General features: G+C 45.0%; 1 protein-coding gene and 1 long non-coding RNA gene across 2 annotated transcripts in view; one reads left to right on the plus strand and one right to left on the minus strand.

Annotated features, from left to right (window-relative positions):
* LOC140429165 (uncharacterized) overlaps positions 1-12,082 on the plus strand; it is a 70,997-nt gene extending 58,915 nt beyond the window's left edge. Inside the window, exon 2 of the long non-coding RNA XR_011949003.1 lies at positions 11,837-12,082. This is a non-coding gene — a long non-coding RNA (uncharacterized lncRNA). The remainder of the gene's footprint in view (positions 1-11,836) is intronic.
* The window catches only part of LOC140429164 (N(4)-(Beta-N-acetylglucosaminyl)-L-asparaginase-like), a 52,807-nt gene extending 32,445 nt beyond the window's left edge, over positions 1-20,362 (minus strand). Inside the window, exons 1-7 of the mRNA XM_072515805.1 lie at positions 20,156-20,362; positions 14,636-14,789; positions 11,855-11,967; positions 8,880-8,992; positions 8,624-8,741; positions 7,595-7,670; positions 3,652-3,759 (exon numbers count right to left, since the gene is read on the minus strand). Of these exons, the coding sequence (XP_072371906.1) occupies positions 3,652-3,759; positions 7,595-7,670; positions 8,624-8,741; positions 8,880-8,992; positions 11,855-11,967; positions 14,636-14,789; positions 20,156-20,273 (800 nt within the window). The 5' untranslated portion in view covers positions 20,274-20,362. The remainder of the gene's footprint in view (positions 1-3,651; positions 3,760-7,594; positions 7,671-8,623; positions 8,742-8,879; positions 8,993-11,854; positions 11,968-14,635; positions 14,790-20,155) is intronic.
* Positions 20,363-20,768: the final 406 nt, after the last annotated feature.

Genomic DNA, 20,768 nt, shown 5'->3' on the forward strand with positions numbered 1-20,768 from the left:
TTAGACTCCATTTGCCACCTCTCAGCCCAGCGCTGAAGCTTATCTATGTCCCTTTGTAACTTGTAACATCCTTCCGCACTGTCCACAACTCCACCGACTTTAGTGTCATCTGCAAATTTACTCAGCCATCCTTTTACGCCCTCCTCCAGGTCATTTATAAAAATGACAAACAGCAGTGGCCCCAAAACAGATCCTTGTGGTACACCACTAGTAACTGGACTCCAGTCTGACTACTTCCCATCAACCACCACCCTTTGTCTTCTTCCAGCTAGCCAATTTCTGATCCAAACTGCTAAATCTCCCTGAATCCCTTGCTTCCGTATTTTCTGCAGTAGCCTACCGTGGGGAATCTTATCAAACGCTTTACTGAAATCCATATACACCACATCAACTGCTTTACCCTTATCCACTTGTTTGGTCACCTTCTCAAAGAACTCAATCAGGTTTGTGAGGCATGACCTACCCTTCACAAAACCGTGTTGACTATCTCGAATCAAATTATTCCTTTCCAGATGATTATACATCCTATCTCTTATAAACCTTTCCAAGACTTTGCCCACAACAGAAGTAAGGCTCACTGGTCTATAGTTACCGGGGTTGTCTCTACTCCCCTTCTTGAACAAGGGGACAACATTTGCTATCCTCCAGTCTTCTGGCATTCCTGTTGACAAAGATGACTTAAAGATCAAAGCCAAAGGCTCAGCAATCTCCTCCCTAGCTTCCCAAAGAATCCTCGGACAAATCCCATCTGGCACAGGGGACTTATCTATTTTCACCCTTTCCAGAATTGTTAACACCTCCTCCTTATGATCCTCAAGCCCTTCTAGTCTAGTAGCCTGAATCTCAGTATTCTCCTCGACAACATTGTCTTTTTCCTGTGTGAATACTGACGAAAAATATTGCATTTAGCACCTCTCCTATCTCCTCGGACTCCAAGCACAACTTCCCACTACTGTCCTTGACTGGCCCTACTCTTACCCTAGTCATTCTTTTATTCCTGACATATCTACAGAAAGCTTTAGGGTTATCCTTGATCCTACCTGCCAAAGACTTCTCATGTCCCCTCCTGGCTCTTCTTAGCTCTCTCTTTAAGTCCTTCCTAGCTAACTTGTAACTCTCGAGCGCCCTTACTGAACCTTCATGTCTCATCTTTACATAAGCCTCCTTCTTCCTCTTGACAAGTGTTTTGACTGCCTTAGTAAACCATGGTTCCCTTGCTCGACCACTTCCTCCCTGCCTGACAGGCACATACTTATCATGGACACGCAGTAGCTGTTCCTTGAACAAGCTCCACATATACGTGTTAAAAATCATGAGGGGTCTGGACAGAGTAGATCGGGAGAGACTGTTCTCATTGATGGAAGGATCAAGAAGCAGTGGATACCAATTTAAGGTGTTTGACAAAAGGAGCAATGGTGACTTGAGGAAAATCTCCTTTACACAGCAAGTGATTGAAAGCTATTCCCGCTCCCAGAACAGATTTAGAACATTATCTGAAGTGGAAAAGATTGCATAGCTAAGGGAAAAAGGCGAGGGAGTGGCACCAGATGAATTGATCCTGCAGAGTTGGCACAAACACGATGGGCTGAATGGTCGCCTCTATGCTGTAACTATTCTATGTAGCCAGGAATAATAAGTTCCCACTATTTCCCTTCTTTAAACCAGGTTTGTGGAATTACCACATTATCACAGGACTGAACTTTGCTATGATAATTATGGTTGAGTTATCACCATTATTGTGGGGTAAATTGGACTGCAATTTCTGATCTCTGCCCAGGAGGATGAAAACACAAAAATCCAGAAGTTGCTGTCAGAGATACCCTGATGCCCCATGGGGAGCACTATTATAGACCTCACCCACTGAATCTGAGTGAAATGAATGCAACAGTATAAATCTGATCTGCTTGCCAACGAGTGCCATACTAGAGCTGTTTGAAAAGTTAGAGCTTGTGCATTCAAAAAGTAGTGAGTTTTAAAACAAATGGTCAATGATAATTCCGACTGAACAACCTTCCTGGCTCAGGAAATATAATTTTACAAGTTTGGTATCTCGTTCCTTCAAAGAAGATAGCACTGGAGTTTTTTTTTGAGTAACCTCACTGTTTATTTCCCTCTTTTCAGAGACGAACATGCCTTGTAGAAGGTTCCGTGCTGAAATAAACATTGACTTAGTGGAAGCCTGCACTTTAAAGCTTTACAGGCTACAGTCACTGAACAGAAGAACTAGGAGCAGGAGTAGGCCATCTGGCCCCTCGAGCCTGCTCCACCATTCAATGAGATCATGGCTGATCTTTTGTGAACTCAGCTCTACTTTCCAGCCCTAACACCATTACCCTTAATCCCTTTATTCTTCAAAAAACTATCTATCTTTATCTTAAAAACATTGAATGAAGGAGCCTCTACTGCTTCACTGGGCAAGGAATTCCATAGATTCACAACCCTTTGGGTGAAGACGTTTCTCCTAAACTCAGTCCTAAATCTACTTCCCCTTATTTTGAGGCTATGCCCCCTAGTTCTGCTTTCACCCGCCAGTGGAAACAACCTGCCCGCATCTATCCTGTCTATTCCTTTCATAATCTTATATGTTTCTATAAGATCCCCCCTCATCCTTCTAAATTCCAACGAGTACAGTCCCAGTCTACTCAACCTCTCCTCGTAATCCAACCCCTTCAGCTCTGGGATTAACCTAGTGAATCTCCTCTGCACACCCTCCAGTGCCAGTACGTCCTTTCTCAAGTAAGGAGACCAAAACTGAACACAATACTCCAGGTGTGGCCTCACTAACACCTTATACAATTGCAGCAGAACCTCCCTAGTCTTACACTCCATCCCTCTAGCAATGAAGGACAAAATTCCATTTGCCTTCTTAATCACCTGTTGCACCTGTAAACCAACTTTTTGCGACTCATGCACTAGCACACCCAGGTCTCTCTGCACAGCAGCATGTTTTAATATTTTACCATTTAAATAATAATCCCTTTTGCTGTTATTCCTACCAAAATGGATAACCTCACATTTGTCAACATTGTATTCCATCTGCCAGACCCTAGCCCATTCACTTAGCCTATCCAAATCCCTCTGCAGACTTCCAGTATCCTCTGCACTTTTTGCTTTACCACTTATCTTAGTGTCGTCTGCAAACTTGGACACATTGCCCTTGGTCCCCAACTCCAAATCATCTATGTAAATTGTGAACAGTTGTGGGCCCAACACTTGACGAAGTGGACGTCAAGATCCTTTTGTGCTGCAAGGGCCATTCTTTTATTGCTGGTCGTAAAATACGAACCATTGTCCCATGCGCAGGCATAACTCAGCAACTATTTTTATCATGTGATGCACATTTACGTATATGTGCTTCAAACCTAACTCAGACAACCTCATAGAACATAGAACAGTACAGCACAGTACAGGCCCTTTGGCCCACGTTGTTGTGCCGACCATTTATCCAAATCTAAGATCAACCTAACCTACACCCCTTCAACTTACTGCTGTCCATGTGCCTCTCCAAGAGTCGCTTAAATGTCCCTAATGACTCTGACTCCACCACCTCCGCTGGCAGTGCATTCCATGAACCCACCACTATCATGTCAGGTCCTTCCTATTTCTGACCTAAATCCTCCAATAAAAACACATTTGGTGAGAATGGCGTACCTCGGAAGGAACCGCATCATGATGTCTCCCATTCCTGTAGCAGCTGCAGCTCCAACTGTGCTATCAGCATAAGCACCTGCTCCAGCAATCGGTGAATCTCCCACGCGGCTGGGAGAAATACAAACAAAACTATGGTTATCATATTGAACAAATATACATCTAGATCGCCCCTAGAAATTAAGAGTTCACTGTTGAAAATATTATGCAAAAACAATGGATTCAGCAGTGAACAGGTTTCTAACAGCCCACTGTCTCATTAGCTAACTGTTGTAGGGTGTTGGATACTGCTCAGTAGGTCTGAATGAAAGTCATTGTGGTCTTTAGTAGGTGAACTGTATGTCTTTATTAATTACAAAGAACTATGGTCATATAAATAGTAAAGGGTTCAAGCTCGGAGCTGCTTTGCTTGCTTCCGTTCATGGTTCTGTCCAACGCTAGACTGATTCCTAGGCGCTTATCATATGTTCTCTCACATCATGGTGTGGGCAGTACTGTACTCAGTCCCATATTGACCGTATATATGTGTCAGACCCTTATTGGGTCATATGTTCTCTCACATCACAGTGTGGGCAGTACTGTACTCAGTCCCATATTGACCTTATTTGTGTCAGACCCTTACATTACACAAACCAGAGAGGGACTACCTCTGATATGTGCTGGACTAAATGACAAAGCATCAAATGGATGCAAGGATTCATCAAGCAGTTGCTGTACCCCAACGGAATTGTTATAAAAATAGTTACTCAGGGAGATGGGTTTGGCTGCATATGGGGCAGTGTTGCACAGTAAATGGGATGTCAAATATCAGCAAATTTCAGCACCTAATGTTTTGATGCATTATACAATTGTTTGTATTTATTGTTTAATAAAGTTATTTTATTTTCATGCTCTCTTGCAATATATTGCCCTGCCATCATTATTGAATCTTTTGGGATGAGTTCTCTTTCATTATCCCAAGATACATTATTGTATTAGAGTGAGTGATGGAGGGACTGGAATTCTTTTTATATAGCAGGGCAATTTCTCTCACATTCCGCCTCAGAAATAGTCGGAAGACTTGCAGGCAGGCAGTGAAAGCATCACAAAAACAACATGCATTTATAAATCGCCTCAGGAGCAATTATCGAAAGAAAAGAAAAATTGACAATGAACAAATAAAGGAGGAGATGTTAGAACAGGTGACAAAAAGCTTGGTCAAAAAGGTGAGTTTTATGAGAGTATCCTAAACAGAGAGAAGGCGAGCAGAGACAGGGAGATTTAGGAGGGAGATTCCAGAGATGAATAGAGGGGACTGAAGGTAAAGTTGCCAATGGTGCAATGGAAAAATGGGCATGGACTACAGAAAATAGAAGTTAAGTAAACAGAATTTAGGTTTTGAACCTGGGCCTTTCCCTCACTTAGCAATTCAATACCCTACTTCACCTCCACCTTTTGATGCTTCAGTCCCCGTTAAAACAATGACAGGGCGGCACGGTAGCACAGTGGCTAGCACGGTTGCTTCACAGCACCAGGGACCCGGGTTCGATTCCCAGTTTGGGTCACTGTCTGTGAGGAGTCTGCACATTCTCCCCGTGTCTGCGTGGTTTCCCCCCGGGTGCTCCGGTTTCCTCCCACAGTCCAAAGATGTGCAGGTTAGGTGGATTGGTCACGCTAAATTGCCCCGTAGTGTCCAAACATTAGGTGGGGTTGCTGAGTTAGGGGGATAGGATGCAAGTGTGGGCTTAGGTAGGGTGCTCTTTCAGGTGCCGGTGTAGACTTGATGGGCCGAATGGCCTCCTTCTGCACTGTAAATTCTATGATTCCATGACTCTTACCCGAGCCCGTCCTCCTGGTATGGCCCTCAACTCCACTCCTTTAAGTGCAAGGAATGCAGAACCAAAGAGATTTGATGAAGAACTGTTTTAGTTATTTACCACTAGAACTGGCTGAGCAACATGACGCACGATCAGGTCCTGCACTTGTCTGTCAATACTGCTCACTATTTCAGGATCATCCTGGGATGTGAAGGTGGCTCCTAACATCTCTACAGTAAATAGTCTTTGCAAATCACTCTCCTGTTTCCCCCAAACTCACCTTCAACAAAACGTATGAAGTTTTATGGATTTCTTTGTCATGGAGATTGAATCTATCCAATCAGCTATTTATGCTACTTCACTCCCTGTCCCTAGATACTCCCTCGATCCCTGGACCCTATTTTCACTTAACTGCTAGCCGTCCAACTTAGCCTACCTGGTTCTCATATTTACTTATATTGTTACTGGTTCTTCCTCGATACCATCCCCCGTCTCTTTCAATTCGGTCGACATCTGCCTTCGCCTCAAATAAACAACCCTTGACCTTTTCCCTATTTGTGCCCTATCGCCACCCCGCCTTTCCTCTACAAGGTTCTTGATGACGCTGTGGCCTCCTCATTACCCACCCATCTTTCCCACAGCTCCATGGATGAATCCTGCCAATCAAATTTCTATGGTACAACAGCAGCGCTTAGAAAAGACATAAATGACACCCTATGCCACCGTGTTCAAAGTAAACTATCCCTTGTTGTCCTTCTCAAGTTTGAACACATTTGATCACACTGTCCTCCTCCAACACCTCTCCACCATCTTCCAGTTGGGTGGGATGGAATTCTTCTGGCTCCATTCAGAGCCAGTGAATCACCCAAAATGGCTTCTCTCACATCACTACCTCTGGTAACCCGCAAGAATCCTTGGCAACCTCCTATTTCTTACCTACTTCCTGCCTCTTTGCAACATTCAGCAGCACACCACCATTTAGGAGCAGTATCACTTTTCACATGTTACTCTAGGCTCTATCCTACCACCACCTCCCTTAGTATCTCCAGTCTCAAAATTATTAGACTGTTTGCCAGACATCTGTACTGGATAAGCAGAAATTAGGTCCAACTAAATATTGTCTTCTTCCCGCCATAACCTCTGTTGCCTAGTCACAAACTCCTTCCCCAGTGATTGTCTCAGGGTTTTACCAGAACTGGCGTCATATTTAATAAGCAATGCCTTGATTTTAAAATATTCATCCCTGTTTCCAGATCTTTCCATGGCCTTGCCCTTCCCTAATCCTGTGATCTCACCAGCCCCACACCCTTTCAATACTGGAGACCCTGCCTTCAGCTGCCAAGGGCTGAACTTCTGGAATTCCTTTCCCACACCTAACTTCCTCCTTAAAACCAAACCCTGCTTTAATACCTCATGTGGCTTGGTGTTAAACTTTGTTTGATAATGTTCCCTTGAAGCACTTTGCATTCAAGCCCCTGATAAATGCAAGTTGCTGTTGTTAGCAAGCTGTCAGGAGATATTAACACAGTTCTAAACCAAAAAATCCTCAATTACTATGCTACAGATGCTGCGATATACAATTAATGCTGGGTTGCTTTCAAATCAATTTTAGGAGGTGCAGTATTATTTATTGAACTGTTAGAAATATGTTTAAAAACATATGTTGAGACCAATAAACAGTCATCTGTTAAACAGTCTAAATTTTACATATTGGTGGTAATTTTCAACTTCACTGCCTGGGTAGCAATGTAGTGGAGAGTATTGTCCACCAGATTTAATTGCGCTATTGATTTAATCTTAAAATTTACACTTAAGCGCAGCTTATACCAGCTGTGACAAAAGTAAATTGGAGTACAAAGTAAAAGAAAATACATGATAGAAGTAACACACTTAAGATAACAAAACAAATTAATCTCACTGTAACTCATAGTCCAATATTGAATGATATTTGACAATAACAATTGTCAGCTCCAAATATTACTGGAGCTTCATTCAAATTTGTTAATAAGATTGATGAGGGTGCTGTCTTAGACGGAAGAACTTGAAAAAAGATCAGGCTGGCCCAATGTTCGAACAGTGTTTGTGCTCATTTGCAAGAAGAAAAAGGGAGATATTGTTCACTAGCAGCTTAAGAAGATAAGAATACATACCCTGGGATTTTATGACTTGCTCCATTCGTAGTTGTTCCAGCCACTACAGTTGAACTCTTATCAATCACAATCATACCTAAGTTCAAGAATTCAAATAAGTAAAGTCATACATGAATTTCCAACTATTTACATCTGCACAAAGTGCCTTCATACTAATCGTCCTGTTTACCTTGATGCTACTACTCCTTGACTTACTCACTAAGTAAATCATAGAATCCGTACAGTGCAGAAGGAGGCCATTCGGGTCTGCATCAACCCTCCGAAAGAGCACCAACCATCGGCCCACATCCCCACCCCGTAACCCCACCTGAATGTCCGATAGAATTTAAAGAGAAGAGACACCATTGCTCAAATAAAGATATGGACTGAATAGGCTACGAGAGATCCCAATCTCTGACTTAATAAAACTCACAAATAATATGGACTATGAGAATTTAATAAACTCAACTGGATAACATATGCTCTATGGACTTAACATAAATCGCAGTAGACGTTTCATTTTTATTCTGTATATCAAGGAGATCTGCAGTTTATTGTAATGTTGTACACCTATTATTTTTTACTTCATTTTTATTGTAATGGTGGTCTATATCTATGTAGTGAACTACAATAACTAGTTTTATTTGTATCATCATTATAAGACTCTGATTAGTCAAGGTGTTGCCATGGCGAATGGCCACTGCCACTCTGATGATTTTTCAATAAACCAATTATCTACATTTTTAAAAATTTTTAAATTTAAAAAAAATAAAGTTAGAGTACCCAATTCGTTTTTTCCAATTAAGCGGCAATTTAGCATGGCCAATCCACCTAACCTGCTCATCTTTGGGTTGTGGGGGCGAAACCCACGCAAACATGGGGAGAATGTGCAAACTCCACACAGACAGTGACCCAGAGCCAGGATCGAACCTGGGACCTCGGCGCCGTGAGGCTGCAGGGCTAACCCACTGCGCCACCGTGCTGCGCCTTAATTATCTACATTCTATACAAGAGGTAACCACATCTATCGAACTAAGGAAAAAAACTTACCAATGGTGTCATGGTTATGAACATTGGCCACCTTTACTGGCATTCTATGTTTTTTTGACCATGGCCCTTTCATTCTTTTGTACGGGCCACAAGACTTTCGAGCATTTGGTATGACATTCTGTGAAAATCCAAATTCAAATTCTCACACTAGCAGCAATGTAAAACTCGTACTCATTTTAATTTCAGACCTGGCATCCTGTTTGAAAATAATTAAAAATGTTTAGTAACATTTGTCCTTTGCAGTGGCGATACTCACCTTCCAGAAATTGGGTTGGCAGTTTTTGCTCAGCCATTCTGCATGCATGGACAGGGATTTATTTGTCATTAAATCTTCACTTAGGAAACCCATATTCTGAGCAAACATTGATGCTGTTGGAAAAATATTATATTTATGTGAGAGGTTTAAAAACATCTGGAGGCATGAATGTTCGTAGAAGTCACTTAAAAGTACAGAACTTGAGTATTGCATAAAAAAGAGACATGCTGTCAAAGCTTTTTCTTCTTGGACTCATCAGACACAAGAATACAAATTCCGAAGGGAACAATAATTTATACTAAATTGTGCAAAAAGGGTGCAGATTGGTCGGCAAACAGACTCTGATTAGTGAAGGTGTTGCCATGGAGAATGCACCAGGGAACTATTGTCTCTCTCCCGCCCAAAACTTTTTGTTTAATTCAAAAAAAGAGGCACAATGCTTGGACATGTTCCTTTTACCTGCAGAGGGTATTTGAATATATACAGCTTCTAACAAGCATAAATGAACCACATTGTGTGCTTAACTGACTAGTCAGGGTGTTGCCAAGAAGAATGCACCGGGGAACTACTGTCTCTCCCCCGTCCAAAGTTTGTTTAATTCAAAAAAAGAGGCACAATGCCTGGACATGTTCCTTTTACCTTCAGAGGGCATTTGAATATATGCAGCTTCTAACAAGCATAAATGAACCACATTGTGTGCTTGACTGAATCTTAAATTGGTTGTTTGTGATGAATGTACAGCATCTACCATTCAACATTGTGTTCTGAGTTTTGCAATCATGGACTGGCTGAGTAGAGTCAGCTCTCTGCCTATTGCGAGTATCCAAAGAGATGCTGTGTCATTGGTTGTGATCAAAATTCTTTTGAATTACACAAAACCATGGACGAAAATACACAAAAGCATGGATGAAAATAGTTCCTAGGAATATTCCCTATGGCACCGCCTCGACCAATCGGAGTTAACTTGTTAACTAATCACCACTCTTTTCTCAAGCAGTAAAAATTGTTGTTCCCTTCCCCTTGAAATTTGGCATTCTTATTCTTGATGAATGCAAGGCAAAAAGCTTTGACAGCACATCTCCTTGTTAAATATTGTTAAATGCTCAGCAAATATTATTGTTACAATGACTCTTCTAATTCATAGGTTTTTAAAATTCCTTTGGAAATAAAAGTTTTTCCTTGGGCAGACTACTCTTTGTTTGATGTAGTCAAACTTCTGCTCCCCTCCCACTCCAACCACCACCACCATCCCCACCACCCCCTTTACTCAAGATTTTTCTCTAAAAAATGTAACTTCTTTCTAAACATGGCAATTTTCTTACCTTCAAGGAAATCCTGGGTAGAGCTTTGGCTGTCTGCCATGTCCCCAGTGAATTTCCCTGCGTATTAGCATTAGATGTGGGAGGGGTATGAAATCATACGGGCCCACATGAGCCAATTCAGACCTGCAAATTATCTAGATTGCATTGGGACTTCCTGGATTTGGGATGTTCGAGATTGGCCATTCCCCAAGGATACAGGAGCATTGACCATCAATGCAGCTGAGAAACATGTGGTTGGAGGACCGGAGAATCCCCCCATTATTTACTTAGCTGCTGCACAGGATTTAGTCATGGCTCAGTGAGTAGCACTTTCACCTCCCAGTCAGAAGGTGGCAGGCTCAAGTCGCTCACTGAAGACCAGAATACAACATATCGGCTGCCACTAATGCAGTTCTATTGGAAGGGCTGACTTCCAAACAAGTAACATCTTGCATTTGTTTTGTGGTTTTCACAAACAGTGGCCATCTCCAAATGCTTTACAGCCAATAAAGTACCTTTAAAGCCTAGTCAATGCTGTAATAAGAAACATAACAGCCAACTTGTGATGTTGATTGAGGGATAAATAGTTTGCATGGTATTGGGGATGTCTCTCCTGCTCTTCTTCAGTCTAGCACCATGGGATTGTTTACATCCACCCAAGAGGGCAGACGGGGCCTTAGTTTAACATTTCACTCAAAATACAGCACATCCGACAGTGCAGCACTCCACTGCAGCATCAGAATTGATTTTTGCAATCAAATGCTGGAGCTGGACTTGAATCTGAAACTTTGTGACTCAGAGGTGCAAGTGCTGGTTTTATTAAGGACACGAAGAGTCCACACCAAGTAAAATAAAGAAAGTTAGTTTTATTTACACATGATATATACATGACCAGGTAGATCCTGACTGGGTTCCTGTTTCGGCCGACCTTATAAGCAAAGATGAATAGAAATCCCCTGCCCCTAGCGGGGGTGCTCATACTCCGCAAGGACCACAGGGGAAGTAATCATTGCCACCCCATAGGCCCTGTGCAAGCTTTTAATAAATAATAATAATCTTTATTAGTGTCACAAGTAGGCTTACACTGCAATGAAGTTACTGTGAAAATCCCCGAGTTGCCACACTCCGGCGCCTGTTCAGGTACATGGAGGGAGAATTTAGAATATCCAAATTACCTAACAGCACGTCTTTTGGGACTTGTGGGAGGAAACAGGCGCACCTGGATCAAACCCACGCAGACACGGGGAGAACGTGCAGATTCCGCACAGACAGTGACCCAAGCCGGGAATAGGACCCGGGTCCCTGGCGCTCTGAAGCTAACAGCACTAATCACTGTGCTACCGTGCCACTGGCAACTGCGCCAGAGCGGACACTACAATATTACGTGCAGGTGAGATTTTAAAGGAAATGTGGACATAACAGATCCCATGGCACTATTTTAAGCAGGGGTGTTCGTCCTGCTCTCTTGCCAATGTTTATTCCATTGCTAACAAAATCACAAACAACTAGGCCTGGTCATTGTCACATGACATGTTTCCTCAATTACAGTAGTGGTGACACTTTAAAAATGACGTTCACTGCAAACACTTTGAAACATTCAGAGATTGTAAACAGTATCATATTGATGCAAGTTTTTTCTTCTTCAATGAACAACAGGAAAGCCACAGGGATTACCTGACTGCCCCACTAACAGAGAATGACTGCTGTGTTCCATCACTGCGCGAGCAACACTGATCGCACTTTTAATTCTTCGAAGGTCGCCGACTGCTCCAAGTTCGATTGTGTTACTAAAGAGATTTTTCAAAAATTATATAACTCTGAGGGATGCCAATCTATCTTTTAAATATATGTTGTGAGCTTTCATTTCTCCTACATTTTCAATTAAATTCAATATTTACGTTCCCCGTGTTTCCTTTAAAAGTATTAAATGTTACGTTGCAAATTGAAATCTAGGTCAGAATTTCCATCAGATTGGAAGGGCTGCATGCCTTAGTCAAAATGGTGCAGGAGCCCGATATCTGGAGTCCCTCCCTCGAGAACGGCACTCACCTTTTTCGGCAAGCTACAGCAATTTTGGTCACCCAGGTTTCTGAAATAGGACTCCTGAGGTCTAGACATTTGAGGAAAAAGGTCTAAATCTACCGGAGTTCTTTGAAGAGGTAATGTTCACTTTTGCCCTTTTGGAGAGGTAATGTAACCCTTTAGGATTGTTAAGAGCATACATTCACGTGTATAAAATTGAATTTGGTCTTTAACACTGTCAAACTGTTAGTTAAAAACCCTGCTCTTTAAGTTTTGAAAAAAGTAAACAACGACCCTGCAGTTGAAAAACTTCCAATTTCAATAGATACGTGGGACATAAGCCTGAGAGATTTCCTTGTAGAATTAGCACTGCAAAGGAGCTTTAACAACTTATTACAACAGAGGAGTGTGTCAGTTCACAGTCTGATTGACAGCTATAAAAAAACAACATGAATCCATACATCAAAGATAGCTAATCCCTTTATTACCTCTATGAGCTATAATAATAATTGTTTATTGTCACAAGTAGGCTTCAATGAAGTTAACTGTGAAAAGCCCCTAGTCACCACATTCCGGTGCTTGTTCGGGGAGGCTTGTACGGGAATTGATCCCGCGCTGCTGGCATTGTTCTGCCTGGGCTAAACAGCTGGCTTGTAATGCAGAACAATTCCAGCAGCGCGGGTTCAATTCTCGTACCGGCCTTCCGAAAAGGCGCCGGAATGTGGCGACTAGGGGCTTTTCACAGTAACTTCATTGAAGCCTGCTTGTGACAATAAGCGATTATTATTATTAGTATTATAGCTCATAGAGTTAATAAAGGCATTAGCTATCTTTGATGTATGGATTCATATGTTTTTTTTTATAGCAGTGCTTGAAAGAAATGTTTGTTTTATAAAGAATTACATACTTGAAGGGATTTAAATATATTCAGTGGGCATTGATCGATGAGGGTTTTTCAATGTTGTGAAGTCTGCAATTGATACTTGGAACTTTATTTTATTTCATCTCAGCATGGCTTCTGAGGTCTTCCCATGGTGGATACTAGGTGAGGTTGGATGGTAAGTGTAAGGCAAAGGCTTAAGGGTTGGCATGAAGATGCACTAAGTTAAGGTAGGGGGTACAAATGTCTATGGGGAGGAGTGGGACCCGTTGGTTAGCATGAGTTGGTACAGGAGCTATAAAGGGTTATGTGGTTGGCATGGAGTGTACAACAGGTCATGGGGTAGGTAGAGCCACATAGGTTGGCAGTGAAGGTATGAGTGAAGGCCAAGGGGTGCATGAGTTGGCATGGATGCATAATAGGGAGTTTGCAGTGTGTGTGTGTGTGTGGGTGGGGGGGGGGGGTTAAGCGATGTAGGGGATGAAGGTTAGAGAGCCTTACAATTTTTATTGCAATTGGGGCAAGATCCCAGAGTACCAAAGTGGACCTTTAAGCAGCCTGCAACAGGGTCTGGCCCAGAGCACCAACGTGGACCTTTAATCAGCCTGCAACAGGGTCTGGCCCAGAGCAACAGCCTGCAACAGGGTCTGGCCCGCTGCCTCTGGAAGCAGTGCGGAGGCAGCCACAAGCCCTTGACACAGACAAAAAATGAAGTATACGGTATTCTGGAATTTGGAGAGGGGAGACACAACCCATTCCAAAATAATCTGGGTATGTGGATAAACGCGGAAACACATCCCCCTCACACGGCCTGGTAATTGTATCTACATTGAAAACCTGCATTAAAACATGGGGGAGCAAAACAAAGAATATGAAAACTTGATTTTACTTTCCCCAAAACTATTTATGGCAGATTGGTGTGTTATCACAAAACATATTTCATTGGTTACTTGATCCTAAGGGACAATTTGTAAATAGGCAAAGCTCCAAGTGTATCCTTTAATTCATTTACAGGATATGGGCTTCGACGGTTAGGCCAGCATTTACTGCCGGTCCCAACTGCCCTGGAGGTGGTGGTGAGCTGCCTTCTGGAACCGCTGTAATCCATGTTGTTAAGTTACACTCACAGTGCAGATTTGTGGCAGCGGGGGTGGGTTCTAGGATTTTGGCCCAGTGACGATATAGTTCCAAGTCAGGATTGGTGAGTAGCTTGGAGGGGGGTTTGCAGGTGGTGGCATACTCATGCAACTACTGCCCTTGTTCTACTAGATGGCAGAGGTCGTGGGTTTGGAAGGAGCTGTCAAAGGTGAGTTTCCGCAGTGCATTTTGTAGATGGTACACACGGCTGCCACTTGTGAGTCGGTGGTGGAGGTCGTGAATGCTTGTGGAAGGGGTGCCAATCAAGCGGGTTGTGCTTTGTCCTGGATGGTGTTGAGCGTCTGGAGTGTTGTTGGAGCTGCACTCATCCAGGCAAGTGGAGAGTATTCCATCACACTCCTGACTCGTGCCTGGTAGTGGTGGACAGGCTTTGGGGCAATAAGTATCTGACCTACCCGTTCATAATCATAGCATCCAACGTTGTCTCTCCGTGTTCATCTGGGCTGCCTCCATACCCCACAGTGCCATCACACTGATCAACCTCACACTGACTGCAACCTTTCTCCACGGCATCGACTGCGGAACCCCCAGACTGAAGAGTGTCCCATGCTAAAAGAAGCACAAATCCAATTTAATCCAAAAAAAAGATAGAAAGCAGGTCACGCGTTATATACATTTCGACAGGTTAACTGGGAAGAATACACTGACATTTTCATGCCGTTCCCACCGGCAGAATCTTTTGGTGCTGCCAACGTCGGCCCCCTCGTTGCGCGCTCCCCGGCGGCCGAGGGTGCGATCAATGGGAAAACCCATTAACTTCAGTGGGACCGGAGGGCCCTGTCGCCAGCCAATGGCGGGCCGCCTCCACAAAAAAAAGAACTGGGGTACCGGGTCTGGGGACCGGTGGGGAAAATCCCGCCCCATGTCATATTTTTCACACTTGCACTTCTACAATCAGAAAAGCAGTTAAGATCCAGTTTCAGAAGGGAAGACACATTTCTACAGTTTTGACAATATGAGCTGTACCTCTTAAGAATAAATAAATTGCTGCATTACATCCAGCAGCAATTGGGTGAAGGTGCAGTCAGATCGAGCCAAGAACTACACTTGATGGTCAAAGATCAAAACTAAGTTTCCCATGACCTGATTGACATTAATGGAGATAGAACGGTAATAGCTCAAACCTCATAATGCAAACACCATCAATGTAACTTGCCAAAGAACAGATCAACTAAATCAGAATCAGATAAATTGACACCAAGCATCAGTTTCCTAACTCTGGGACTATTGGACAGGAATCAAGGAAGATACAGTTAGGAGGTTCCACAGCTATGAGGATCTAGGAAGTGTGCATTGGGGTGCAAGATGGGCGTGTCACGTCCAACTTGGCATCACAATGAGGCCGTTGAATCCCGGGAGAGAATCTCGTGATATTCGCGATGCTTGCGACATCGAGCGAACTTCATTCAAACCTTGCGAGACATCACGATCTGGATCACACCCTTGCTTTGAGGCTCATTTAAATATGACGCGCCAGATTCTCCTGGGGCCCTGGAATCAATTGCCTCGCCAGCAAGGCCTGGACCAGGCGGCATTTAGTACCAGTCCACACAAACGGCACCTTGGCGCTGCCACTCTGGCATTGCCCAGGTGGCACTGCCTGCTGGCAGGGGCACTACCAAGGGTGTGGGCGTGAGTGGCCCATGCCATTGAAAAGGGGCTGAATGGGGTTATGAAGAGGGGGGTGGTGAAGGGCGAATATGAAGATACCTCAGAGTATGATGGGATCCGGCACCCGGTGCAGGTAACGTTACCAGCGGGTGTCTGGGGTACCGGGTCTGGGGACCAGTGCCCAGGGGCCCCAGCTGTGGCTGGGGGTGCCTAGGCAGGGTGGGTCCGATTTCACCCAAAGGGATGGCAGGGATATGTGGGATTGGAGGGTCCCGGGTTGGGAGCCATCGTTAGTTGTCAGTCTCCCACCCTCTCCAATTCCTTACAGATATCACATGAGATAGATGATATCTTGGATCCCGTGGAAGCTTCCCTCGCAATGCTGGTGGCAGGACAGGCGGCCAGACACTGGAGAAGACAATGGCAGCAGCGTCGAGAAAGCCTCGAGGCAGCGGCCCATGTGCAGGGCCCCGCCCCACCCGAGGACCCAGTCGCCCATCAGGCCAGGGAGGGACCCAGAGCAGGAGGCCGGCGACGATCCAAGGTGTACAGGTGTAGCTGGTTTTTCGAGAAGGTGACAGACATCTTGTTCTGCAAGAGAGCGCCGGCCCACTTGCTAGCGCCACATGCCTTGCCGTGCCACCCTGTTCCGGAGGCTGACTCAGAGTCGTGCTAGGATATACAGCAGAGGGTGTCAGCGGCTTTCCAGTGCCTGAAGGTGCAGCTGGAAGAATCCAACTGCCTTCAGGCGCTGGAGATTTTGATGACAATACGTGGTACCGAGTCCAACACTGAATGGGTGGCAGGCTTGGGCCAAGAAGCCAGAGCCTTGGGTCAAGATATCCAAGGCTTGGGGCTATCTGTGGAGTCGGTGGCTGAGCCATAGGACAGAGGACCCTGTCACCGATGGACATGTCCCAGGTCCACATGGACATTGCTGCGGCACTCCACAGCTTGGTCCAGTCACAAAAGTAAGAAGTCTTACAACACCAGGTTAAAGTCCAACAGGTTTACCGGGACCTTGGATTCATGTCGCATTACATTCACCCCCCACCATCTGGCCTGGGCTTGCAAAATCCTACAAACTGGCCTGGCTTGAGACAATTCACACCTCTTTAACCTGGGGTTACCGCCTATCTCTGGATCTGTAAAGACTTAATTACCTGCAAATGCTCGCATTCAAAGCATTGTCTTGCATCTTTGACTTTGTCTATATATATGTTTCTGGAACATACCTCTTCATTCACCTGAGGAAGGAGCAGTGCTCCAAAAGCTAGTGATTTGAAACAAACCTGTTGGACTTTAACCTGGTGTTGTAAGACTTCTTACTGTGCTCACTCCCGTCCAACGCCGGCATCTCCACATGACAGTCACAAAAGGTCATGGCTGAGGGCATCGAGAGCATTGGCTGAGCGCTGACAGACCTTGGTCAGTCACAGTGGGACAGGTCAGAGGTGCAGAGGGACATGGCACATTCTCAGAGGGAGACTGCCCGCGTGACTTCTGCCTAAGAAATCGAAGTACCGCAGGGGGCGGAGCATATCGTGTCCAACCCACTAACAATATTAAAATCCATGCAAATGACGGTTTTGAATGGATTGCCGATGAGGGGCACAAACATCGATTTCGCTGCCAGGGAGGGACTCCGGAGCATGGCGCCGGGCGCCAATCTTGACTTTTCCAATAAGCGCGATACTCTGCCCAATCGCAATTTTCATTTCTGGTGTTGCGAAGTGGAGAATCTAGCCTGAAATGTCTGATTACTGTCAATAGCGAGAGTATTTTTTTCAGAAAAATATAAAGTGCACCCCCTCATATTTCTGATCCTTGCCCTGTACAAAACCCTTGCAATACTGCTTTGGATCATTTAAATCTGATAAGGTAACTCTTATTTCTCTCTCCACAGACGCAGTCAGACCTGCTGAGTTCATCCAGTACTTTCTGTTTTTATTCCTTTACTTGTTTTACTTAAATAGTCCAAACTCCTTACTGAACATTGCAGGAACATTCACTTCATTAATAACGAAAACAGGAAACACTGAACAATCTCAGCAGGTCTGACAGCATCAATGGAGAGCGAATGGAGCTCACGTTTCGAGTCTTGACTCTTTGTCAAAGCTGTGGGCACCTACTCGGTGTCGGAAGGCAGCTCACTGCGGGAAGAAACTTGGCACCTTGAGCTGCTGAGTCACCAGAAGCTGCCCCAGGGCGAGTCATGGGTAGGCAATGGCGTAGTGGTATTGTCACTGGACTAGTAATCGAGAGACCCAGGCTATTGCTCTGGGGACCCGGGTTCGAATCCCACCACGGCAGATGGCAAAATTTGAATTCAATAAAAGAAATCTGGAAATATAACTCTAATGGTGACAATGAAACCATTGACATAAAATCCATCTTTAGGGAAGGAAATCTGCCGTCCTTACCCAGTACATACATGCGACTCCAGAGCCATATAAATGCTGGCCCAGCCAGTGACACCCGCATCCCATGAACAAAGTTTTAAAAAAATGAATGGGGAAAGGAATGGTGATTTGGGAAGTGTGCATCTGCGTAATTGAGAGAGGTGATCGGGTGGGTTGAGCTGCTAATTGTGAGGTGGATGTGCAGTGACCAGCAGTGATTCCATAAAATATTCCTGCAACTTTAGCTCTATATTCAAATATTTTTTAACTTACATTTCTAGTGTGTAGTCTGCCGTAGTTTCTTTAAGGACCACTAGTGAGGATGCATGTAAACCTGGACGTAATTTTCATGACTGAGACGGGTATTCGGAGTCAAGCATTTTCCCGACCTACAGGCTGTCCACCCTATCTTCTTGTCGGAGGGGGGGGCTTAGTCTGAAGACGGGCCATTCATTTCCATAGGCAGGCACAGCCCAGATATATATGTGGGTGAGCCCATGCTTTTGAGGCCCGTCTATGTGGATCAGCACATTAAGGGCATGAAACAATGCAGAAAGCAATGCAGATCCGTTTTATGGCCACCCACTTATGCACCATACCCATACTCATCCCGTCGTACCCCCTTCATCACCCATATACTTCCCAAATGGACTCCCATACCCCCATAAACACCATCACCCTCCATACCCACCTGGCCTCCTTCATCCCCCCATACCCAGCTGCGTCTTTTCATACCCCCAGACCCACCTTTTCCTCCTTCACCCCCCTTACCTACCTCGCCTCCTTCATCCGCCCCATACCATCCTAACCTCCTTCACCCCCGATACCCACCCTCGCCTCTTTACCCTCCCATCCCCACCCTCACCTCCTTCACCCCCCATACCCTTCCCGGCAACTCTAAACAACAGGCGTCCCGGGATTACAATCCTTCTTCTTTGCCATTCTGGTTCGAATAGTTGCCGCTGGGAATGGAGGTGGGAAGTTCAGATCTGCGACCCGGCTGCCAATTCTCCACGATCCCATCTACATTTCAGTCCCTATTCGGATAATGAAAATCTGGCACCTACGTTTCCGGAACTCAGCCAGCTTGGCGCTTGTCATCTTCAGTACAACCCAAATTTGCATCAGGGCCCCACAGGAGACTCTTAGTTGCAAACCGGAGGAAACCCACGCAGATACGGGGAGAATGTGGAAACCCCTCGCAGACAGGTCACCCAAGGCCAGAATCGAACCCGGGTCACTGGCGCTGTGCTCTGGCGCTGTGAGGCAGTGGTGCTGACCACTGTGTCATTGTGCCAGCCCTAATTTGTCCTGCTTTTTGTGTACAGGACATAACCTGTACACAGGGCAGCACGGTAGCATTGTGGATAGCAGAATTGCTTCACAGCTCCAGGGTCCCAGGTTCGATTCCGGCTTGGGTCACTGTCTGTGCAGAGTCTGCACATCCTTCCCGTGTGTGCGTGGGTTTCCTCCGGGTGCTCCGGTTTCCTCCCACAGTCCAAAGATGTGCAGGTTAGGTGGATTGGCCATGATAAATTGCCCTTAGTGTCCAGAATTGCCCTTAGTGTTGGGTGGGGTTGCTAGGTTATGGGGGTAGGGTGGAGGTGTTGACCTTGGGTAGAGTGCTCTTTCCAAGAGCCGGTGCAGACTCGATGGGCCGAATGGCCTCCTTCTGCACTGTAAATTCTATGATTCAATGATGATAAACCTGGGCATTTTTCATTTTTGCCGGGTAGATGCCAGTCACGCCCTGGCTGCACTGGAATTAGATCTGGAACAGAATTAGTTTAAAGACTAACAGAAGCAGCCAGTGCAGGAGTTTGCAATAGCTCTCCCTGTGCAAATGCAGGTCACCCACAGGTTGACACAAACCCGTTCCGCATTTGTTCACAATGCACTTACCTCGCTGCGTTGCCCCTTTAAAGGGCCAGGTATTGATGACCAGGGGCAGCTGGGCGGCCGCCAGGATGCAACAGGCGCTGAGCAACAGGACCAGTGGAACGGAGCCCGGGAATCCCATCGCACCGCCAAGCCCGTTCACAGCAAAGCCCACGCCTTTTTACTGCTCAGGGACTTCCCATTACAGTCACGTACGGTGGCTGCAAACGGACGGTGAAGGAAACTGCTCTCTGTAAAAATCAAACTGGCTGCTCAGCCAGCATTTAACTGCAATTTGCTCCTCCCCACCTCTCATTCCCTCTCACCCCAGTCCCTGTACCAAATCAACAAATTCGTTGCAAATGTATTTCTCCTCCCCAAATTGTACTTGGCCCGTCACCCAGTCTGAGGCAATTTTCTACTCTTCTGCACAGGAGCACAGAAATGTTCCTTTCTGGGAGGTTTAAACTTTACAAAGTTGCTTCTAGAGATTGGCTGATATCGAAGTTTCCGAATTAAGTTCAGTAAACTCAGCATCGTTTGGGTGGGGGAGAGAAAAAAGAGAAATATTAAATATTTCTCTTTTAACCCTTGTAGTGTTGATGGTTCCTGAAATTCTGTCCTCATTTTATTAAAT

Source organism: Scyliorhinus torazame, chromosome 9 (assembly GCF_047496885.1).
Source record: "Scyliorhinus torazame isolate Kashiwa2021f chromosome 9, sScyTor2.1, whole genome shotgun sequence".
Classification (NCBI taxonomy): Eukaryota; Metazoa; Chordata; class Chondrichthyes; order Carcharhiniformes; family Scyliorhinidae; genus Scyliorhinus; species Scyliorhinus torazame.